This window comes from Notamacropus eugenii, chromosome 3 (genome assembly GCF_028372415.1).
Source record: "Notamacropus eugenii isolate mMacEug1 chromosome 3, mMacEug1.pri_v2, whole genome shotgun sequence".
Classification (NCBI taxonomy): domain Eukaryota; kingdom Metazoa; phylum Chordata; class Mammalia; order Diprotodontia; family Macropodidae; genus Notamacropus; species Notamacropus eugenii.
In genome coordinates this window covers 335,415,407-335,440,556 of record NC_092874.1, presented here as the reverse complement: position 1 = coordinate 335,440,556, position 25,150 = coordinate 335,415,407, and the positions used below count along the sequence as shown (strand labels likewise).

Sequence of the window (25,150 nt, the reverse complement as noted above, 5' to 3'; positions counted from 1 at the left end):
GATAATCATTAAGACAGTCTGATACTGACTAAGAAACAGAGTGGTGAATCAGTGAAACAGATTAGGTACACAATAGACAGTAGTAAATTACCACAGTAACTTAGTGTTTGATAAATCCAAAGATCCAAGGTTTTGGGACGAGACCTCACCAGTTGACAAAAATTGCTGGGACATATGTCTCTCATCTCATAACAAGATAAGGTCAAAATGGATAAATGATTTAGACATAAAGGGTGTTATCATACATAAATTAAGAGAGCATGGAAAAAATGTAGCTGTCAGCTCTAAGGATAAGGAAAGATTTTTGTGACCAAAGACATAGAAGGGAACATGAGAAGTAAAATAAACACTTTTGATTTCATGAAATTGAAAAACTTTTGCCCAAACAAAACTAATGCAGCCAAAATTAGAAGGAAAATAGGAAACGGAGAAATTTTACATCAAATTTATCTGATAAAGACCATTTTTGTCAAATATATAAGAAACTGAGGCAAATTTATAAAAATAAGGGTCATTCCCCAGTTGATAAATGGTCAAAGGCTATGAATAGGCAGTTTTTGGAAGAAAAAATGAAAGCTATCAATAATCACATGAAAAAATGCTCTAAATCACTACTGATTAGAAAAATGCAAATTAAAACAATTCTAAGGAGCCACCTCATACCTATCATATTGGCCAACATGACAGAAAAGTTAAATGACAAATGCTGGAGGGAATGTGGGAAAACTAGGACACTAATGCACTCTTGGTGGAGTTGGGAATTGATCCAACAATTCTGGAGAGCAATTTGGAAGTACATCCAAAGGGTTATAAAACTGTGCATACTCTTTGATCCAGCAATACCACTACTAGGTCTGTATCCTAAAGAGATCAAAGAAAAGGGGAAAGGATCTATTTGCACAGAAATATTCATAGCATCTCTTTTTGTTAAGGCAAAGAATTGGAAATTGAGGAAATGCCCAACAATTAGCGAATGACTAAACAAGAAGTAGTATATGGTTGTGATGGAAAATTATTGTGTTATAAGAAATGACAACCAGGATAGTTTCAGAAAAACCTGCGAAGACATATATGAACTCGTGGGAAGAATCAGAAGAGTATTGTACATAGTTAAAGTAATAGTGTAAGAATGGTCAACTGTGAAAGAATTTTCTATTCTGATCAAGGCAATGATCCAAGATAATTGCAAATGACTCAGGATGAAAAGTGCTGTCCACCTCCAGAAAGAAAATCAATTAGCTCTGAATGCAGATTGAAGCATACCTTTTTAAAACTTTATTTTTCTTGTTTTATTTTATGGTATGTGTTTCCTTTTGCAACATAACAAATATGGAAATATGTTTTGCATGACCTCACATGTATAATCAATATAAAATTGCTTACCTAATCAAGGAAGAGTGAGAAATAGGGGAGAGGCAGAGAATGTAGAACTAAAACTTTAAAAAAAAAACAGATTGTTAAAATGGTTTTACATGTAATTGAAAAATATTCGATGAAACAAACTAAAAAAAAATACTAAATAAATACTAAATAAAACGAACAAACAAATAAATAAATAAAATACTAAATGAAAAAAAAATCACTGGACTACATGTAAACCATGACCAAAACAACACCGCTAGCAAAACCGTATTTCAGGCAATTATGAATAAAAGTTACTCAGATCTATTGGAACCAGAGAACAAAGGGAAAACAAGAATCCATTGATCAAAACTTCCCAAAAGGAATCTTAAAATGAAAACTCCCAGGAATATTCTATCCTTCTCTTTTTCTTCTATATTCTTTCACTTAGTGATCTCATCAGTTCTCATAAGTTTAATTATCATCTCTATGCAGATATACCCACTCTAAAATGCCCATCTCTAGTCTCTTTCCTGAGCGCCAGTACCACATCTTTTGGACATCTCAAACTAGATGTCCAGTAGATACCTCAAATTGAACATATCCAAAATAGAACTCATTACATTTCTTTCCAAATCTACCACTTTCCAACATATTTAGAGAAATGGCAATTCCTTTGCTATATAATCTTTCTGAAAAGGTTGAGAAAGGAAACATTGATCTCCTTTCATGAGAAAATATTGTCCTGATGATAGAAGCAGAGAATGAAAACTATAGCTCTGTATTGATCCAAAAATATTAAAATCTCTATTATCAAGAGCTAGTACTATTTGTAAAGGAGAAACACTGGAAATTTTCTGTAACAAGACTTAAATAAAGCAAGGATGCCCTCAGACTCCACTGTCATTACCACTAGAAATATTAGCTATGGCAATGATAGGAAAAAAGAAACTCTAGGAATTAGCATAGCTAAAATAAGAGTTAAATTATCCTTATTCATGGATGATATGATGATTTACTTATAAAACCCAAAGAGTCAATGAAAAAATTAATCAAGGCAATTAATAGCTTCAATCCAGTAATAGAATATTACTGAAATCCACAAAAATTCATCAGCCTTTCTGCAAATTATCCCCCCAAAACCAGAAAAAGAGACAGGAGAGAAATTCCATTTAAGATAACAGCAAAATGCATTAACTCTCTGAAAATTAACCTGCCAAGACATTCCTAGGACTTGTAAAAATATAACTATGAGATGATTTTTTATAGGTAAAAATGAAGTCCTAAATAATTGAATATATAGTACATGTTCATGTCTGGACCATAGTGATATAGTAAAAAGGATTATACCACCCCTATTATTCTACAGATTTAGCACTTATCAATGGATTTACTGAAGATACACTTTATAGAATTAGATAAAATAATAAAAAATTCATTTGGAGGAGTCAGTGGTCAGGTTATATCAAGGCTATAAAACAAAAAAAAAGTTGTAGGAGTCACACTTCGGGCTATCAGATCTAAAACCATAATATGAAGCAGTATTTATCAAAATTGCCTGGTCTTAGATAAAATATAAAAGTCAATGGAATAAAATAGATAAGCAGAACAAAAATGCCCAGCATGCTGGTGCTTGACAAATTCAAGAAAGCAAATTGCTAGGATAGGGATGAGGCTGCCAGGGAAAGTGGTAATTATTTTTGCCCCCCAAATAGGTTTAGATCAGCATTTTATACTTTAGGCAATAAGACATTCCAAATTAATATCATGCAAATATAGCAACTATCAAAACGACAGGAGCATGGAAGGTTAGATCTTTCCTAATTATGAGAAATAAATAATATATTATGAATAATATAATATTTATAATGTGTTTATATAATATGTTATATAATGTTTATTAATTTGTTTATTATTTATAATATTTCTAAATAAATAATTATTTCCTAATTATGAGAAAATGGATGGAGGCCAGGCACAGGGCATAGTCAATAGAGGATCAGCCTCATAACCAGGAAGAACCGGCTCTGACACATACTAACTCTGTGACCTTGCAGAAGGACTTTCACTTCTTAGGGCTTTGGCAAAGTCCCTAAGACTATAAACTGCAGAAAATTGCTAACCTGCAGTAATGGAGGGCATTTCCTCCCCCCATATCAATGAAATCATAGGTCTAGTCTTTATCCCTAATAATGAATAAGGAAAACTATACAACTAAAGAAGGTACAGAAGGAATAATAAAGAATTGACAGTATTCCTTATACTGTATAAAATTAGAAAAAATTTCCAAACATAATCAATGCAGCTAGAGTCAGAGGAAGATATTAGAAGTGGGAAAAAATACATTAAAAAGCTCTGACAAGGGGCAGCTAGTGGCACAGTGGATAGAGCACTGTCCTTGGAATCAGGAGGACCTGGGTTCATATCTGGTCTCAGACACTTGACACTTACTAGTTGTGTGTCTCTGGGCAAGTCACTTAACCCTGATTGCCTTATCCAAAAAAAAACAAAAACCCAACTCTGACAAAAGCTTGGCATCCAAAATCAATAGGGAATTAGCATAAACATACAAGATAAGAATCATTCTCCAATAAAGGATAGGAATAGGTTGGACTGGGTTTTTCTGAGACAATTTGGATTAAATGACTTACCTAGGATCACGTAACTAGTAAGTGTTCAAGGTCAAATTTGAACACAGGTCCTCCTGACTCCAAAAGCCAGTGGTCTATTCACTGTGTCACCTTGCTGTCCTGATATAAACCGTTTTCAAAAGAGACAGCTGATAGCACAGTAGATAGAATGCTGGACCTGTATAATGTTAACATAAGGTTAATGGTGGGTGGGGGAAAAAGTTAAAGATTTTCCCTGTCCATTACTAGGCCTCAATACCTTTTGTCAATTTCTATTAAGGCACTGGGTCAGAGGGTTGTGCCTCCAGCTCTGAAAAGTGTACAAACACTCTGAGGTGAGGTTTTACTTCGGGACTTACTCACTGGAAGTATTCATTTGGCCAGATGAGACTCTGGATAGTCACAAAGGAGCCCCCCCCGCCCCAGCTTTGAAAACCAAGATGTTGGTGTTTCTTTCTGGTAACTATGCATGTATATGGTCAGACAGTTGGATCTGTCTGTTGGTCTGTGATTATATATTGCTTGCTTGTAGTCAGACAGTTGGAAGCCCTGTCTGTTGGTCTTTATTTCTTTGCTTGCATTCTCTCTGTTGGTATATGTGTTTGATTAAAATGATCGTTGACCCCTCAAAAGTTGCTTTCCCTTTAGAAAAGCAGATCTAAGAACCTGTACAGCAAGCCCTCCTGTGTATGCCAGGGTCCTTGCTGCTATAACCTGGAACTGGGAAGACCTCAGTTCAAATTCAGTCTTAGACCCTTATCAGCTATGTGAACCCGGAAAAATCATTTAACTTTTTTTGCCTGTTTCTCAACTGTAAGATGGAGATAATTATAGCACTTGCCTCCTAGGGTTGTTGTGAAAATCAAATGAGACATTTGTAAAGTGCTTAGCACAATGCCTATACATGTAGTAGAAGCTATATAAATACTAGCTATCACTACTACTACTGCTACTACTACTACTACTACTACTAGTACTACAACTTACATATAACAGTAACTACTTTTATTAAGACCCTAAAAGGTGGGAAAACTCATTTTTGGAGGGACACTCGGTGATCTCATGAGCTCTCAGGGTTCAGTCATCATCTCTGTCCTGATGACTTTGAGATCTAAATATCGAGTCTTAGTGTCTCTTCTGAACTATAGCTGTGCATCACCAATTGCCTTTCGAACCTCTCAATGGGATGCCCTGTAGGCACCCCAAATTCAACATGTCCAAAGCACACTAATTTGCTCCTGGTAAAACTGGGAATTAGTTCAAAAACTGGAAAACAATCCCGGAATTATGCAAGAAATGTTACTAAATTCTTCATGTCCTCTAACCCAGAGATTCCATTATTATCCCCATGAGATTATTTACATAAACCTTGCATGCACAAAGGTGTTCAGAGCAGCATTAGGGAAGGGAATAAGCATTGAAATAGTGACGACTATATACCATGCACACTCTAAGTGTTTTTTACAAATATTATCTCATTTGATCTTCACAACAACTCTGGGAGCTAGTTGCTATTATCATCCCCACTTTATAGCTGAGGAAACTGAGGAAGTCCAAATTTAAGTAGTTTCCTCAGGGTCACACAGTTAGTAAGTCTCAGAGACTGGATTTGAACTCAGGTCTTCTTGACTTCAGACCCACCACATCCACTGTGCCACTTAGCTACATGATTTGTGATCATAAAAAGCTGGAAACAAAAAAAGTACCCAAAGGGTAATGGCTAAACAAATAATGATATTGAATTTGTGCAAATTTACTGTACCACAGCGAATGATAAATATTAAGAAATCAGAGAAATATGACAAGGCTTTTTTGAAACAATGCAGAGTGAATAAACAGAGCCAAAAGATCAATAGACTTAAAGTTGGCTACAACAATGAAAAGAAAATCGACATGAAGAAGCAACAAAACTGGTGAAACTCTGGTCATTGCCAGTATCAGACTGCCAAAATTGAACAACATTTTTCTTTTTTATGTAAATGATTTAATAATATTTTTTGTTGAAGAAGGGGGTGGGAGGATGGAGAAAGGATTTTGTATGAGGTGTGAAGACATTCTCCTTGGTAGAATTAGACATACCCCAAGTAACCCTTTACAAAAGAGGGACCCACTCTGTAGCCAGAGAGGCAGCCAAGGATGCTCAAAGGAGCATGACCTTTAGCAGAAGAGAGCCAGCCAAGGATTCAGGAGAGAACTAGCCTTGGATGTCAGATGTCAAGAGATGGAGAGGAGCAGACTCCAGAAGCCCAGATTTAATCAGAAGAGACCTTGGCTACAGCGGAGAGCAGTGTGAAGAAACCATAAGAAAAGAAAGGACATTGGGAACCCAAAATGTCAGAGACGAGAGTTGCCTTGGTCACATGGGTAGCCTGTGTATTTGCTTCTTTATCAGGAAACTTTCTGTACATACCGTCTCTTCCCCCTGAGACTGTCTTGGTTTTATGGAAGGGTGTTGGGCACTAGACTGGGAGTCAGGAAGGCTGACTAAAACACTTATTAATTGTGTGACCTTTAGCAAGTCACTTCATACCTCAGTTTTCTCATCTGTAAAATGGGATGGACTTGCTCGAAGTCACACAGCTAGGGAATAACTCTAAGTAATTCAATTATTTAAGCAATTCAAACATTAGGTCATGGAAGGTAGGTGACATCGTTGGATAGAGTGCCAGGCCTGGAGTCTAGAAGTGCTGAGTTCAAATCTGGCTTCAAACACTCCCTAGTTGTGATCCTGGGCAAGTCACTGAACCATGATTGCCTCAGTTTCCTCATAAGTAAAATGAGCTGGAGAAGGAAATGGCAAACTACTCTGGTATCTTTGCCAAGAAGACGCCAAATGGGGTCATGAAGAGTCAGATACAACTGAAATAACTCAACAGCAATTTGAATTACTAACCTGTGTGTGTGTATGTGTATGTGTGTGTCTTTGGGGAAATGAATCTGAAAGAGGTAACACATGGTAAAGAATATTTTTCTGTGTTGACTTTGAGACCACCATTTCCTTCGTCATATCACTGACTGGAGCTAACAGAAATTAGCTGAGGCTTCAAACTTTGGCTCAGGTAATTAACTGGTTAGTGATAAAATTTCTGGCTGAGTTTTATTATCCCTATTTACTTAAGTTGAGACATCAACTACGGCTCTGTTGCTATCTGGTTAGTTCCTGCTTTGTCAGTTTACAAAACTCACCTTGATATATTAGCTTTAGCTCTGGTGTTTACTGATCAATTTGTTATTTTATCTGATGTGGCTCTTCTGCTGTCATTTTTTTGATGTGTAAATCTTTACCTTCCCCTTTGTCAGTGAAATTCCAACTGTATCCACTCTACTGATGTATTATTTAAAGAGTATATAAGATCGCTGAAATTGTTATCCAGGGCCTGTTGGTTATTGTATATGAGGGGGCTATGCTCTGAATATATAATAAACCAATATTAAAATGTATTTGCCTGTTGATAAGTATGATTGGCAGCACGTCAATGAATACCTGAATATTTTTATATTTTGAGAAACAGATTTTCTACTATAATATTTATTAACCACAGAGAGAGAGAGGTTTTTTTTTGGCCAAATTGCTGGAATTTTACTGGCTCAAGGTGAACAAATAACATGTGTTGATTCACATGTCTATATGCTCCCAAAGGCAAGGAACACTGGATTCCCTGAGGCAAGAAAGTCAGAAGTTGGTAGGGGGCAGATTTGTAAAGGATCTAGAGTAGACTTTTTGAGACAGTTGTCTCAGATACCTCACATTTCCATTGTTTTTTAGGAGCAGGTTCAAGAGAAAAGACATTATCCCCTCCTCATATAGCTGAGGGCATTGTCTAGAGTAAAAAATCAAATGGGATTTGGTTGGAAAAAGCTGGGAAAGAGTGGTACCACTCATAGGAGGATGGAGGCCAGTCAAGATGGAGTAACTAACTGCTCAGCAGCCTACCATCTTTTCTACCTCTACACAACTGTTAGGCATGTATAGTGTTTCACACAACACAACACCTTTACATATTTATGATCTTTCCAGAATTTCACTACAGTTCTATGAGTAAGCAGAGCACTGTGCCTACAGCTTGATACGTGAGGGCTATGTGGTATAGTGGAAACAGGTTTGGATTGGGAGTCAAAGAATCTGAGTTCAAATACTGGCTGTGTGACTGACGCTTGGCAAATCACTCAGTTTCTCTGTGTCCCTAGGGAACTCTAAGACTAAGTTCCAGAACAACTATGAATCTATGCTGATAGAGGGAATTTTCTCACTGGGAGTTTTCTGCACCCAATGAAACTAATGGTCTGAATTTAAAAAAAAAAAAAAAAGGAGTTAAGCTGAAAGACCTCAGAGGTCCCTCCCAGTTCTAAATCTATGGTTCTGAAGTGGGTTGCAAGGTCACATAGCGATGGTGACAGTCCTATGACTAGTACTAGGTCTTCTGATTCCCAGCTCAAAAGTATATTTCCCTTCACCAGCCTTAAAGCATTCCAGGCTGATGTGAAATTATCTGATTTCAGGAGTCCTCCAGGGCAGAAGATCCACAGATTTCCGATCCAGTCATGTTCACTACAATGGGACCGGGGCAGGCTGGAGGAACAGAAAGCACCCTTACCTGCTGCATGATGTCCCGCTTCTGGTTCATGGTGGCCAGGTAGCGTAGGATCAGCTTTGTGGCCTCAGTCTTTCCTGAACCGCTTTCCCCACTAAATCAAAGACAGAGAAAAGAAGCCCAAGTGGAGAGGGAAATCAGAGGGTCAGGGACGGAAGCTGGCTTATTCCTGACAAAGAGAAAGACCAAAATTCACTCCATCTTGGAGCAACCTTAACAATCAACCTTAACAACCTATAGGACAAGCATGTTCCTATGAAATTATGGTACTTATGATAGAGCACTGGACCTGGAGTTAGGAAGACCTGAGTTCAAATCTGGCCTCAGATACTTATTAATTTTGCAAGCCTGGGCAAGTAACTTAAACGTCTATTTGCCTCAGTTTCCACATCTATAATATGGGATTAATAATAGCCCCTGCCCCCCAGGGCTGTTGTGAGGGTCAGATGAGATAAAAATTGTAAAGCATTTAGCACAATACCTCCCACATCATAAGCACAATTTAAATGTTATTATTTCTCTCATCTGTAAAACAAAGCACTTGCACTTATCTCCCAGGGTTGTTGTGATATGTCACCTGGCACATAGGAGGTACTATATAAATCTTAGCTATTATTATTATTAGCTATTAAAGATATAGCAGCTTGAGAAGGCAAACTGCCATCACACCCCTGACATTTTCCACTGTTGTTTAATCCCTTTCCCCCTTTAATCTATATAAATGTAAAAGTGTGTCATGCAGATTTGGAGCAGTGCTCAAAACAATATGACTCAGTTGTCTTATGTGACTTCTACTGGGTATGATGTATTTTTAGGTACTATATTTCTTTCCCAGGAATCCTAGTTTTGGAAGCATGCAACCTCATACATAGGCATACCCTGTGAAGCAAAAGGGTAAGCATCAGAGGAAATGGGAGGGAGATCTGTTTTGACAAATAGAGACAGTGAGTGACATTTCCAAGATCACATAATAATTTGGGGACTAAAACTCAGAAACCTATATTTGACTTTCTGCATAAACTAGACAAATGACAGGTCCATCTGGAAGCTCAGAAATAGAGACTAAACTTAGAGAGCACCCCAACATGTCCTCTTTCCCACTTTACTGGGGTTCTTCCTCTTACCTGATGATAATGCACTGGTTGTGCTGAGCATCCAGCATTTTGGTGTAAGCAAGGTTCGCAGTCGCAAAGAGATGCCTGCAAAGGACAAAACATTTTCATTTTATCCTTCCTGGAAGCATGTATTCTGATAAATTCCCAGGGTAAAGATCATGTGTGATGGGGTTCTGGTGGGAGTAGGGAAGGCAAGGGGGTGGGAGTGTGGGACAAAGAGACAAGGGGAAAGGAAGACTCCAGAAGACTCTGCTTCCATGAACTGAAACCATCTCAGGAATATGGATCTCCTTTACCAAAGGAACTTTCTGAAAATATCACCATTTTTCAATTAGGGTTAAATCTAAACTATCTCAGGGATATGGAGGTCTCTCCTCTGCCTAAGGGGCTTCCTTGGAGGAAATATCACCTTTCAATGAGGGTCATGAGTACATGATTTGGAAAAGGGAAAGGGTGTCCTCTTCTTAGCCAGTGAAAGGGACCAGACCATAGAATCTAGATGCTCAGGTTACAGCTCTTCCTTCCCAAAACTGACTGATTGGCAACTGGGTTAGGGTGTCCCAAAGTCTTTTCTCATGTTTAACCAAATTTCCTGGCTCTAATTTCAGTCCATTTCCTCGTTTCTAAGAGTACCAATATGACTTTGTCAGCCAGAGAGTTGACAGCAATGACCATATTTACTATGTCCTTAGCATGACACAAAGAGGTGTACTTGTCCCTGTCCTTAAGGAGATAACAACTGGATCAGTGACTTTGCTTCTACCAGGACACATGATGCCCATGCTGCTGTGACCACTTTAAGAATCAGAATATCCACCTCAAATATTCACACAGAATATTTGTGACCAACTTTTGGTAGAGCATTCCAAGCTCATATTGGTCTGGTCAGCCACAGTCAGACACACTGAAACTTGACTCTAGCATAGTGAGGTAATTTTGGTCCTCAGTTCTGTATGAGAAGGAAGGACAACAATTAAGAATCAGAGGGGTGGTGCCAGTGTTTTCAGGGGCTTGGGCAGCAGGTCCTTTAAACTCAGTTGCACTTTCAAGTTTTCCATCCCAGAGATCTGCTTCCAAGGACCCCCTTTCTGGTCACTTGACCTAGGTCTCTGTGACCACACTTGATCTGATACCCATTCTTGCCTTTCTTTCTTTCTCCTTGACTTCTATATTGGCATCACCCTTCCCTTACAGGGGTTGGACCTAGCTTCCTATACAGATTCATCATTAGAGTAGGCAACACCTATGGCAGATTTTTCTTTCTCTACTCTCCCTTCCCTCTCCTTCCCAAACCCATCCCTGACACGCCCCAACATACTCCCTTGGGGAAACAGTTTGAGTCAGAGGACCTTAGTTCAAATTTTACCTCTTATACTTATGTATATATCCTAAGGCAAGTCACTTTCCTTATCTGTAAAATGAGGAAGTTGGACTAAATTCGCTCTGAAGTCATTTCCAGCTTCAGAATCCTTTGAACAGCCTCGTAAGTGGATTCTAGTTTGGTTGCTCTCTGATGGCAATCTGGCATTATCTATGGCAGTCCAAGGGAACATTGTCAAGAGTGTAAAAGCCTGATTATGTTAGCTTAATGAGTGTACACAATAGCCTGGCGCAACTGTCTCTATAAAGACCCAGCAAAGACCCTTACTGTTTATTTTCTTGTTTATCCTTCATTCTGGAAGAAGACTGTGACATCAGGGAGGTGATGCAATGACTTGGAAGTGAATTAAGTGAGGGAAGGAGGGCTGTGCAAAGTCACCAGCCTCACCTTCTCCTCCAGAGTCATCTGGGTCCAGGGACAAGATATAGTTCAGGACAACTGGATCCAGTGGGAGTCTTTGGTCTTTTTAAGCTAAGTTCTTTCCCAAGTCTCAGTTTGACTAAGGCAGCTCCCAATCAGTGATTAAGGCTAGGAAAGAAATGAGGTAAAGAATGGTCTCTTTTATCTACTCAAAAAAACCCCAAAACCCTCAGGGTTTCTGGCCAAAACAGAAACAGCTGCTATTTACACTCACTCTGAGCCCTCAGGGCCCAAATAATGACCAGTCAGGGCTTGGCCTGGGACCTATTGTGCACTAATCAATGAGAGTTGTTGTTATTATTGTTAATAGTAACAATAACTCATATTTCATATAATAGATAACCTTATGAGACAGTACAAATTGTTTTCCCTATCTGGCATATGAGGAGAGGTTTTAAGTGACTTATCCATGAAGGAATGAATGAAAAAGCATTTATTAACTGCTTATCAGGTGTAGAATACTGTGACAGACAGTGGAGATACAGATCGAAAAGTACAACATATGGACACATAACTAGTGTCAGAGCCAGGATTAGCTATCTTCTCAGCATCATTGATAATCTCCTTGTCTAATGAATCTGGATGCAGGCTTTTCTGGGGGATTGGCAGATCCACCCCAACATATTGTGAGATTATGAATTCTTCGTTCTTGGGCCTCACAGATTGTCTCTGTCCTTGGAGCAGTGACCTTCCCCCTGGGGACCCCTCTTACAGATGTATCGATGTGGGGATAGTAGGATTTGAAAGCAGCCCCTCTCCAGTCAAGTTAACCAACACAGGTGACCCAGGTTGGAGGCAGAGGCCAGTGATTCTAACTTGCTAACACGTTAACCCATTTCTTAGGCTCATTCTTGTGTTTCACAAGTCTGAATTTCTACCCTTCATGTCCATTTTTAAAAAGCAATTCAGGATTCCCATTGTCCCTTATTAGCCCCCACAGATTCCCCTTTCTCTTCAGGATATTCTAATAATTCATATGCTTTGATCTGGGATTCTCCCATCTTTGCTTTTATTTTTTAAGGTTCTCTTTATTTTTCAGGTCCCAGCTCAAATCCAAAAACCTCCTTCCTCCAATGCTCCAGTTAATGCTGGTGCTAATCACCTCCTTTCTTTATGTGATCACAGTACTCAACCTCAGGGCTGCATAATTCAGTCCTAAATATCATGCTTCCCACAAGTTAGATGTGTGTCCCTAGGTAGACCATGGGATCCTGGAAAGCAAGGACTGTGTCTCCCATAGCATAGCCTTGCACACACAGGGTTAGGGAGGTAGGAGATATTCAGTCACTTTAGGTTGATAACTCTAACTTGGGATCCATGAACTTGGCTTTTAAAATATATATTTTTATATTCAAATTTAAAATAATGATATTAAATTATAAATTAAAAACTGTAAATACATTTAATCTAATTTAAAACATTTATATTTTGATAACTGTATTTCAATATAATTGGCTCATTTTGTAAATAAGCAGGTACGCTGCATCATGAATGCCAGGCCTGGAGTCAGGAAGATCTGAATTCAAATCTAGTCTCAGGTTAGCTATGTGACCATGGGAGAATCACTTAACCTCTGTCTGCCTTAGCTTCCTCAACTGTAAAATGGGGATGAAAACAGCACCAACCTCTCAGGGTAGTTATGAAGATCAAATGAGATCATATTTGTAAAAAGCATTTAGCACAGTGCCTGGCACCTAGTAGGCACTATATAAATTCTTATTCCCTTCCCTAGTCCTATGTGTTTTGTTTCGTGCATTTAAAAACATGATTCAGACATAGGGTTCTTAGCCTTCACTAGACTACCAAAGGGGACTGTGACACAGAAAGGGTTAATAGCGACCACCCTGAACCCAAGGCCAATCAAGCAGGATTCAGGAGAGTTGGAAAAAGGAGGTCCAAGTAACCAGTCCCAGCCTCCCCCCACCCTGGGAGGGGCAGAAGACACTCACGGTGGATTCTCCCCAAGGGCTCGTCCTTTGTACTGCAACACCTGCTCCATCCCGTAGATGTTAAACATTCGGTAAGGGTTCACAGACACAAGGATGCTGCCAATGTAGGTCTGCAACAAAGAGAGGCTGGCCTAGGACTACTGTGATATTGTAGAAAGTACTGGAAGAGGTGTCCAGAGACCTGCGTTCTACATCTGGTACTGTTAGGTCTGACATATTTTGTCATAACATTCCCAAAGGGTGTGCAGATTCTCCTGGGTTGGGCCCTGTGAAGCCTGAAGTGAGAGCTGGGGGAAAGGGGAAAATGGGGATGAGTAAAGGGGGTAGGAGAAGAGAAATGGGAAAGGACAAGAGAGAAAGAAAGAAAAAAATGTAAGGGAGGAAGGAGAGAAAATGGGGGAATAAGACTAAAAGGGAAAGGAAAAATCTAAAGAAATAAATGATGTGCAATCAGTGTGAGATATTCAAACCATCCTTTCTTCCCACTCCAATCAGGAAAGGATAAATTCTCTTCCATCTCCCCAGGCTGTTGCTTTCTGCCTCAGCTTAAGGTGAGCAGGGAATATCCCAGCTTCCTGAAAACAACTTTGGATATGGAGCTTGAACAGCAAGAAAGGAGGAACTTACGTAGATGAGGTTTCTTTCAAATCTGGTTTTCAGATTGGACAACACAGCAGACTCCTGCAAGTCCCTGAAAGATTAGAGGAGAGAGGGATGGTCAGGATGAAGCAACATTAAGCGTGAATCTGGATTACTGATTCTGGAATCTAAAGCTCACTCCTTCTGTTCGCCCTCCCAAAGGGAATAACTACACCATCTCCCATCTGTATCACCTTGGTGACTCTGCCTACCACTTCTCCATTTCCAGTTTCCCAACTGATCTGCATAACCCTTTTAGAGAGGCAGAGATTACTTCTTTTATGGATTAGAATACTGAAATTTACAAAGGTTAAGTGACTATAATCACCTAGAAACTTAGTGTTAGGGCCAAGACTAGATCTCTGATCTCCTTATTTCCAGCCCCTACGTCCTTTTCATAACAAAGATGAATATAGAATATATAGTACATAGGGAGGAAGGGAAGAGAAAGAAGGAAAAGAGGAATAAGGAGAAAAGAGGGGAGAAATATATAGTATGTGTATTATATATAATCTTGTCAGTGAAATATATACATATATTATATATTGTCAGTGAAATATGATAATAGCTAACATTATATAGCCCTTTAAATTTTGCAAATCTCTTTTAGCTTATTTTATTCTCACAACAACCCTGTAGAATTGGTGCCATTATTATTTTTATTTTACAGATGAGGTGACTGAGGCTAAATGAAATGAAGTAGCTTACTTAATTAGCAAACAGCTAGTATTTGAGACAGGATTTTAATTCAGGTTTTCCTGACTCAGGGTCCTGCTACATCACCTAGTTGCCAGCAGCTACACTTCCCCGTGAGCTTTCTTTGTGACTCCCATTTGTCCACATCAGAATTCAGAGGCAAGCCTGGTTTGGCAGCTGAGCTCCTCAGAAAAGAGCCCTCAGGATGGATGAGCCACATTCAAGCAAGACCATGGACATTGCCAGGGCCCAAAACTTGGGAGCAAATCAATCCCTCCTCCCCAAGGAAAAAGGAGATGGGGAAGAAAGAAGCAGCAGAGAGAATGGCCCAGCTAATTCACTTCCTAGAGAATTTCTGACTTTCTTTGTGGCCATATCACATCAGGACCTCATTCTACTCCTCTAATATTACCTTTCTCTATTTCCTAGCACCCTCTGGTCTCCTGATTCTCCCCTGAAGTTGGTTTTGTGCATTACTGGCTCTATTTCATATTGTCTCATCTCATTCCCTGGCCTGAGTGACCTTCTCTCTTCCCTGTCTACCCAAATCATGTTCAAGCTTCAATAACAATAATATGGTTGCTGTTTTTGTTGTGTGGTCTCCTTTTTCAAGGAGAACCGATGGCATCATGGGGTAATGACTTGCCCATATTGCACAAACTCATGAGCCTCCCTCTCTCTTCCAGAGTCATTGAAGTCCAGTGGCAAGACAAAAATCAAGATGAATGAGGATGGCCCAGCATACAGTGGATGACTTTGGTGTCACTCTACACAATCCACAGAACCTCCTTGAGCTGCCTTTATGGCCATTGAAACAAGTTCTCATCCACTCATTCCACCAGAGGAAGTCTTCACATACTTGGGGTAGACATCCCCCTAATTTCAATGGGCTTGAATAATGGCTAACATTATTAAATAATGGCTAACATTAATATAAATATTCCTGTGTCAAAGTCTAACAGTAAGGGACTCTCTCCTCATGGGGGAAGATGAAGGCCCTGACCCAAGGTGAAGGATGGGGAGAGTTGGTGGGAAGTGAGAGAACTTCAGTTCTCATCTAGTGAGACAGGTGTTAGGATTATTCCCATTTTACAGATGAAGAAAGTGAGGTAGAGAGAAATGCTACCTGATCAGGGCCACAAAACTAGTAAGTAAAGAAGAATTTGAACTCAGGACTTCATGACTGTAAGTCTAGCACTTTATCTACTATGCCATTTCAAGGCCCAGCTCAGGTCTTCTCCTCTCCGTGAAGTCTCCCCTGGATACTTTAGTTTTTTGAGCTCTTCTTACTGTCTGATACTACACTTCCTATCTGTATTTGATTTACAAGTGTTTTGTGTGTAGGTAAGATTTGTTTTTCCAACTAGACTGTGTGTACAAACTCCTTGAGGAGAGGGCCCATGACTTACCTTTCTCTGTCTTCCCACAGACCCCTAGCACTAAACATATGATTTCCAATTGACTGGCAATCAATCTACAATCATTAATTAAATTCCTTATATATGTTGGACACTATTCTAAATAGTAGGGATGCAAAAGTGAAACTCTTCAAGAACGGATGGGTTTGGGAGGAAAGATCATGAGTTCTGTTTTAGACATGTTGAGTTTGAGATGCCTTTAACCCCAAATGACTGAGGGGCTGTTATACAGAAAAGAGAGTAGACTTGTTTTATGTGGTCCCAGAATGCAGAAATAAGACCGGCAAATGAAAGTTAGAGAAATACTTATTTCAGCTTAATATAAAGAAGAAATTTTTGACAATTAGTGCCATGTCACGCGTATTAAAATGACCTGCTTTGTGAGGCAGTGGGACCTGTGACACTGAAAGTGTTTAAGCAATGACTGTCAAACTTCTTGTAGAGGAAATTCATTTTTCACGTATGGGTTGGACTGGGTGAATCACAAAAGTGTAGAATGGTAAGAGACATTAGAAATCATCTACTTAAATCCATTATTTTATAGATAAGGAAACTGAGGTCCAGAGAAGGTAAGTGATCTGCCCAAGATTCCTCAAGGAATTTGGGGCAATCAGGAAGAGACTCAAGTCTCCTGATTCCCAAGTCCAGTTCTTTCCATTACGACATGCTGCCTCCCCCAATGTCCTCTCAAGTCCTTTCTAACTCTGGAATTCTAAGATTCTGTGATGTCACTTGCACCCATCCTACATAGGCAAAAGACCCTCTTCCCGCTTCAGTTGCCTAGGCAGTAGACAGAACTGGAACCAGGGATAGGCAAGGTGGATAGCTGCTCAGAGAATATCGTCTATGGGGGCACAACATGGTATCAATGTTTATAATAATAATAACTTGGTCTTCTGGTTTTTTTAAGTATTTTCCTTATAACAATCCCATGAGGTCAGTAATGTTAGCGGTACTTTACAGGTAAGAAAATAGATTCTGAGAAGAAATACTCTCCAAGGAGCCTAGGTATTTGTTTTGCAAGGGAAATTGCATGTGTTACAGTGAAGCTTCCTAAGGAGAAGGACATGCAAAGGCAGGTTTTTCAGACCTTGAAAACTAGGGTGGCCCCCACATCTGAGGAGCTCAAGTGGCCAGAAACACCTCCATCTCCCTCCCCTCTCCCCATCAAAGACTCTCACTCCAGCTGGGTCATGTCTTCCACACCATCTCCCTCCTGCTGTACTCGGTATCTCATGGATGGCAGGTTGCGGATGGAGTGCATCTGTGGGGGAAAACAGAGGAGAAGATCTGAGGTGGGCTGTGGAGTGTGAGAAGGGGATGATAATGAGATGGAGAGTTAAGAGGGGCCCAAGTCATTAGAGTTATATCTGTTTTCCTTAGAGCTCAAAGCACTGAAATTACAGGTGAGTGGTGGTGAGACCTGGCTTCCCATTTCACAGAAGGGAAAGTTAAGGCATGGAGCAGGGGAAAATTATACTAAAATCACCAAAAGAGACTTGAAACAGAAGCTAGGTCTCCTGATTCCCGGGGCTAGCATCTTTCACCTTGCCAACCCCCGGGGGTTAGTGGTGGAGGAGGGCAGTGATGCTGGTTCTGGTGGGTGTGAGCCCTACAATAGGATCCTGGGGAAGGGCTGAAGAGCTCTCCAGTGCCCTTTGCTGGTTGAGTTTATGTGTGCATAGGAGAGATGGAGATGGGAGGAGAGAGGATTTGAAAGAGAGATGAGAAGCTGCAAAGGAGGCCTGACTAAATGGAGGGGAGAGCAGAAAATCCCGGACAGAGTTTTCTGGGAGAATGCCAAGGGGCTGAGCATAGGGGTAGACTCTAGAGAGGAGGCCCAGAAACCTTGCAAAGCAATTCAGATCACAGAGTAGCAGGAAAGGACTGGGATAGATGGATTGAGAAGACATGTCTGAGGGAACCCTCATCATTCTCAGGATGAGGAGACAGGGAAAGGGGCAGATCTCCTATCCTTCAAAATTATCTTAAAAACTTTTGAAACACACACACACACACACACTTGCCTCACACAACCATACATATTTATACATCACATACACACATAATCAATCATGTCTGCAAGAAACACATTTGCGAACTCCCCCTATACACAGATTCATTCTCGTGCACACAAGATGACCAAGGACATACGTGTACACCTACAGCCCCAATGTGCAATGTCATGTGCACAATACTCCCTCCACAATCCTCATTTTCCATTCACATGACCTTGACATGCATGCAGTATAGACATGTACTTTTCTCGGTCTGATCCCTAGCACACATGTGTATATAGTCATTCCTTACAGACTCCCACTCATGCCTTGCCCGTGCTGTCATACCAATCACTCACTACAACCAAAGCAAGGGAACAGATCAGCCCTAGGGCTTTTGGTCTACCCTCAGAGTGGGCACCCCCTGTCTGACTGTACCTATCCCCAGGATCATGATAGTAGGAACTTTCTCAGCAGGAGCTGAGAAGATGAAGAGTTTTCTTAGATTCTAGGACCAGGGGAAGAACTATTCCCAGACGTCTCCCTGGTGGTGGCATCAGTGCCTTCCTGATCATGGGCTGGGGAGTGGGTGGAACAACACGAATTTCCCTCCCATCCTCTGTCCTTAGAGGTTGCTCTTGATAAGTAGGGCACTGAGAAGAAAAAAACTCCACAGGCCTTGGCCACGTGCCAGGGAGAACCTTCTCAGATGCTGCTGTGCTGCCTAAATAATTCAGTCACTCACGTATTCCAAGGTGATCAGTGCCCACCGTGGGCGCTGCCATGCGTCCTTGCCCCGGGGCCCTGGGCGGTTGGCACACCGCTCTAGAAGAGCTGCATCAAACACAGAACGCAGGACCCCGTGACTGGGCGGGTGGCCACCTTTTGTTGAGGTAGCCTGGGCCGCCATTGCAAGGGAGCCCTTCCCGAAACCCACTGCTCCCGGACATCCGCAGCCCCTGAGCCAGACACCCATCTGTGGGAAAGGAGGTGGCTGATTGGGATAGAAATAAGCTGCCTGCCTCCGCCTCCCCCACTCTTATGGCAGAGCAAGGAACCAGCCCCAGGGGAGGGCTCTGGTGACCATCCCTCCCCCCCCAGTCTAGTCTTTGCTGCCAAGAGCTGTCTGCCTTGCTGCTTGTTTCCCAGGCCAGGCCAGGACCACTGGCATCCTTAGTTCTGGCCTCACTAGACCATGAGGTTCCTAGAACATGATCCTCAGGGGAAGGGGCAGGCACACTGGTTCTGAGAAGATCTGAGAAGGTCCCTTGGCTACCCTGTGGGTACCTAGAGAGGACACCTATGAAACTGTCAGATAGGGCAGTCAAGCTAGGGGAAAGACCTTGTAGCAAACCCAGGACCATTCCCAGGACACACAGAGCTTCTGGGTAGTTTCTGGGAGCTCAGGTCATCTCCTATCACAGGGCTAGCCCTGTATAGAGCACTGGTCTTAGAATCAGGAAAATATGAGTTCAAATCTGGACTCAGATACTAAGTTGCATGACCATGAGCAAGTCACCTAACCTCTACCTGCTTCTGTTTCCTCAACTGTAAAATGGGGATAATAATAGTACCTACCATCCAGTGTTGTTGTGAGAATCAAAGCACAATGATGAGGAGATGCTAGCTGTTATTACTAATATCATCATACAAAAAGGTACAAGTTCTCAGCCTAGAACGCTCTCTTTTGCTTCCTGTTTGCCCATCCAAATCTCCCCATTCATCCGTGGCTCAGGTTAAATCCTATCTTCTCCATGAAACCTTCCCTGACCATAGTAGGGCTCACTTTTCTCCCCAGCCCTGAATCTTTAAAGCACATAGGACAGGATCCAAGAACCTAACACTCGCCTATATTATACACTGTTCCTTTCATTTTGATGCAGCTGGACTATGCCATCCAAAGGCAGTCACTACACCTTCTCTTTTTTTCCTGTCATGTCTGGTCCAGGGCTGAACATGTGACGGTAGCAGCAACTCCCCTTTCTACATCACTTAAAGATTTACTAAACACTCTCTTCACTACCCCTCGGGAAGGTAATTAGTGCTGGCATTGTCCCCACTTTACAGATGAGAAAACTGGGATTTGGAGGGACCAGAGATGAAAGTCATGCCATTAAACAGTTCTAGAACTGAGACTTGAACCCAGCTCTCCTGATTCTATTATCAGTACCCTTTCCATGCTAATACCAAGATGATGGGCTTTATCAATTTGAATGGAGCTTAAGAGTAGGAGGCCTCCTAAGAACTTCCTGTTTATGGAATGACTTCTTGGTTTGGGGAAGCCAGTTAAACAGCTTGGAGTTGCCTTCCCAAAGGAGTAAAAGGGAGACTGTTTATTCAAAGTAGGACCTTTCTTTAAGGGGTATGGGCCATCTCTCCTACCCTCAGCCAAAGCCACTCGCCTTCATCTTATAAGAATACAGAGAGCTTGTACATACCTGAGTCTTCCAGCTCACCAGGCCTTCCTTCTCCCAGGGGCCCCTGAAGGCGTGGCACTGGAGGGACACTTCACAAGACAGGTAACGGGACAAGGTCCCTGTGGTCACTCTGGGCCATCGTCGATAGGTCTCAGTTGACACTGAGACATGCACCCAGCTGGGCTTCTGGGACTTTGGTAGGCCTCGCGTTGACCCCTTTGGTTGTCTGGTCTGTAGCTGCTGGGGCATCATGGACACCTGCTGGAAGGAGCTCATCTTTTGGATACGAGGCATGACGATCGCAAAGCGCCCACACCTTGATGGACCTCGTTCTCCTTTCTCTCGGGCTCCAACAGGGACTATGGAAGGTGCCGACTGGACCAGTGGTGTGGGTAAGGATGCCCATCTGCGCAGGCTGGGCCATGTGGCACCAGGTGAGGCAGTCAGTGGGTAAGAGAAACTACTGCTGAGTGCCTTTCGTTGCTGCCTGAGCCCTGGGGAAAACTTCCCAGAGATCCTAGAGGAGAGAGTGATAGAGACTGGAGAGGACTTGGAGGTGGATGCATCAATGCTTTCTTCTTTTTCGGGATTCATGGGATCTTCATTTGATGATTTAGAGACTTGGCCAGGCCCAGGCTCTTCAAGTCTACCAAGGAGAACATGGGCCGAGTCACTGGCCCTTTCTTGGAAAACAGGAGATGGAGGATGGGCAGGTCCAGGCACAGGATGACCAACCTGTTGGAAGAAGGGTCTGTGAAATGAAGATGGTGGCCGGCATCTCTTGGAGAAGCCTCTCCGGCTGCCAGTCAGGCCAGGCCATGGGGAAGGGGGACGCTGGATTGGGGGGAGATCCACATCCCAGCTTGGGGCTAGTGAGGGTGGTAACCAAGGTGGCGCCTGCCTGCCCAGTGAGCGGCGGCTGTCCTGCCTGGGAGGTACATCAGGCATGGGCCCATCTCCACTCCAGGGACCTGGTGGTGGCTGGGGAGGGCCCCGTCGGCGTGATGACCTCTGGAGTGGAAGATGCACTTGGGGCTTTACTGCCTTAGTTGGACGCTCACTGAGCCTATTCCAGGTGTGGGGAGGCTTCCTAGGCAGGTTAAGGGACTGACGTCTCAGGCTTCGGCCTGGTGGGGGTGAGGGAAGCCGTTGGCTCCCACCTCTAGGAGGCAAATGAGGGGATCCTAAGTGGGGGGAGTGAGGCCCAAAACGACTGAGGGATGGATTTGAGGAGAGAGGTTCTCTAAGAGATGGATGACGGCTGGAACCCGTGGCCCCCAGTGGAGGTGAGAAGGGAGGCCTTCTAGGCCTGGGGCTATACACCAACGAAGAAGTAGAATGGATGGATAGCTGTGGGGAGGAGGGTCTCAGTGGGGAGTGAGCCCCTGTGCTACGGAAGCTCCTGAGGGATGGTTGTGGAGAGGAAGGAAGGGGCCGTGATCCTCTGGGGGATCCCAAAAGATCTCCAGAGGACATTGGTCTCCTCAGGGAAGGCCCTGGGAAGCCAAGGGCACCAGGTCTCCTCAGGGATGACCGAAGTGAAGGAGTAGAAGTTGGAGGTCCGCTTGGGGGTCCCCCGAACCACAATGGATAGGGATTAGCCTCTGGCTTCTGAAAATTGGATACAGATGGTGGTTCAATGAGACTCCACCAGCTGGACTGAGGCCTGAGGACAGGGTGTCCTGGGGGAGTCCAAGGTCTCTGATGCAGGGAGGACTGGGGCAAGGGTGGTCCTTGGGGGACAGATTCATAAGAAGAGGAGCCATAGGGAGAAGACTGTGTAGGCCCTGTTGAAAGGTTTGGTAAGAAGGCCCAGAGGGATGAGTTGACGTCCAGGTTCTCATTCTTCCTCAGGGGAGGTGGGGAGATGAGGACACTCTTCTTGGAAGGCACTGGAGATGGAGACAAGGGAGGTATACTCTGGGAGTTGTTGTTAGCAGTGGGGCCACGGAATTTCCTCAGGGTCACTGGCGTGGCAGGGTTGTCAGGATCCATGCCTGCAAGCTTATAGCCAAAGCGCTTGTAGGCCGCCTCCCTCACGGCTGGTCTCCTGAATGAGCCTGTACCCTTTTGGCGGGCACTGCTGCCATATTTAGGGATGGGTTTCTTTTCCGAAAGGGTTTTCTTTATAAATCGGGCAAGTGATGTTGCTGGTGGAGAGGGCCTGCCCAGCTCTCTGTGGAAGCCCAGGTCTCTCCTCATCCTAAAGGCTGACAGGGCTCTTTGGACATTTCGGTCCCGTGGGGACAGGAAGCCAGCATAGAAAGGGTGGAGGTATGGGGCATAAGGCATAGATACTGGTGGGTACTCATCTTCTTCTTCTTCTTCCTCTTCCTCTGGCTCATCAGTGGTGAGTGGGATGTCCAGAGAAGGAGGAAGGGACACGTCCAGTTTCTCTTTGCCAAAGATTTTCACCTGGGGCCGGGGGAAGAGTCGGAACTTCCTGATCAAGGACAATTTGGAAGTGGCTGACTTCTCCATGCCCTGCTGCTCGAAGAAGGATGTGCTGGGTGGCTTGAAGGTATAACCCTTCTGCTCAGTCTCTGGCTCCTCTTCCTGTTCTCCCTCTTCCAGCTCCATGATGTCATCCATGGGGTGGGCATAGGGATTATGGGGAGATGGGATGGGAGGTTCCCAGGCATAGTCAAAGGGGGGACCTTCAGGGTATGGAAAAGGGACCTCAGGAGGGTAAATGACATCAGCTCTTCCTGCGTGGTACCCCATCTCATCATAAGGGCTGTAGGGACCCAAGTAATAGTTGTAAGGATATGAGGGCTCTTCATAACTATCATAGTAACTGTAGGGTGAGTATCCTAAAGGTGGAGCATATGGTGGGGCATAGTCTTCATAGCCATAACCATAGCCAAGGCTATAGGGAAGGTAGAGACCATCTCCATAGTAATTGTCTCCATGGTAATCATCGTCATAGTAACCGGCACCGTAGAAATCATGGTCATAGTAATCACTGTCATAGTATTCATCATCATAATATTCATAAGGGTCTCGGACAGGGTACCCATAGTAATATTCACCATATTCGGGCCACTCTGAGTCATAATAACCCCAGGGTGAACGGTACTGTTCATGCTCCTCATATTGATGGAGCGACTGCCGATCATAGTAATCATCTCCCTCACGGTAGTAGTCATAGTATTCCCCCAGGTCCTGGAAGCCTTCCAACCCATAGAGTGACTTCCTGGAGCCAGACTGATGGAAAGGTTCTTCTGTCTCAAAGGGAAGGAAGCCAATGGTTTCTCCTGACTCATATAAGCTCCGGCTTCGGGGGAACCGCCTCAGCCTCCCCTCTCGCCTTAGGATGTCAGCCCCGGAAGGGAATGGAAGCTTCTGAGAACCAAAGCGGGAGCTGGAGCGATTCAGCCAGGCATCCAAGGAGGCCTGCTCACTTCCTGACTCTTCTGCCTTTTTGATGAGGAATCTTTTGGTCAACCAGTTGATGGAGGTGGATGCTTTGCTCAACACCTGAGCCCGGGGCTTTAGCTTCCCCCGGCCTCTCCTGCCTGGGAAACGGATCACCATGAAGGATGGCTTCTTCTCCTTCATTGCCTTCTTCCTCTTGCCCTCCCTCATCTGCGTCATCAGCTTGGAGGTGGATTGCAGCACGGTCTTGGCCTTCTTCTTCCTCTTGGTCTTCTGTGGGCCTCTGTTGAGACTCCAGAGGAAGTGTGAGGCGCTCCTGAACTGACCCTTCTTAGATATCTTGGGCGTCCTATCCCGGAAGCCCATAAAGAGCCTGGAGGTACCTTTGAGGCTCCTCTTGGGCTTCTCTGGCTCAGGAGGCTTCTTCCCCTTCTTCTTCTTCTTCCCCTTGTCTTCCTCCTCATCTTTGGCCATGGTTGCCTCCCTCTCCTAGTCAGGTCTGGCAAAAAGGACAGTGGGTTTTAAGCACAGCTCCTAGCACTTGGCCTGGGGCTAAGGAGTGGTCTTTGTCCTCCACACTCACAGAGGACATTCAGAGTGTAGGCAGCAGATGCAATGCAGCTGGGACAGGGACCTGACTGGGCTGAGGAACTTTGCCTGCCTGTGGAGGAATACGCCCTAGGGAGGCTGCCAAACCGAATCTATATATAATTCATTCCTTGAAGGCGTCTCCCCCTTCTCCCCCCACCCCCATCCGTCTTATATTTCACCTTCAAGCAGGCCTTGGAAATAGGTAAAGTGTCTTTTACTGGGGGAAGGGCTAGAGTCCAAGGGAAACAGTGACCCTAGCCTCATCTCACTCTGACTCAACTTCAGTTCTCCTTCCAGTCTCCAGGGGACTGCTGCCTTGTGGGATCTCATATGAAATATGCAACCTTTCATGCTATTGGGGACTTTTCTGCAAAATCCTGAAATTCCCCTTGCCAGTACTGGGTAAAGAAATATTTCATTTCTTTTTCTCTTCCAGGAGAAATACATATATACATATGTGTGTGTATACACACACATATGTGTATATGTGTGTATACATGCATATACGTGCACCTATATATACATATACGTGTGTGTGTGTGTGTGTGTGTGTGTGTGTGTGTGTGTGTGTGTATGATCTCATAGC

The 25,150-nt window shown here is 43.2% G+C and overlaps 1 protein-coding gene across 1 annotated transcript in view; it reads right to left on the bottom strand.

The window, feature by feature from the left end:
- The window catches only part of MYO15A (myosin XVA), a 133,198-nt gene extending 108,751 nt beyond the window's left edge, over positions 1-24,447 (bottom strand). The window contains exons 1-8 of the mRNA XM_072650668.1: positions 23,562-24,447; positions 20,617-23,486; positions 18,924-19,154; positions 17,363-17,445; positions 14,056-14,119; positions 13,429-13,538; positions 9,688-9,762; positions 8,561-8,657 (exon numbers count right to left, since the gene is read on the bottom strand). Of these exons, the coding sequence (XP_072506769.1) occupies positions 8,561-8,657; positions 9,688-9,762; positions 13,429-13,538; positions 14,056-14,119; positions 17,363-17,445; positions 18,924-19,154; positions 20,617-23,486; positions 23,562-24,447 (4,416 nt within the window). The remainder of the gene's footprint in view (positions 1-8,560; positions 8,658-9,687; positions 9,763-13,428; positions 13,539-14,055; positions 14,120-17,362; positions 17,446-18,923; positions 19,155-20,616; positions 23,487-23,561) is intronic.
- Positions 24,448-25,150: the final 703 nt, after the last annotated feature.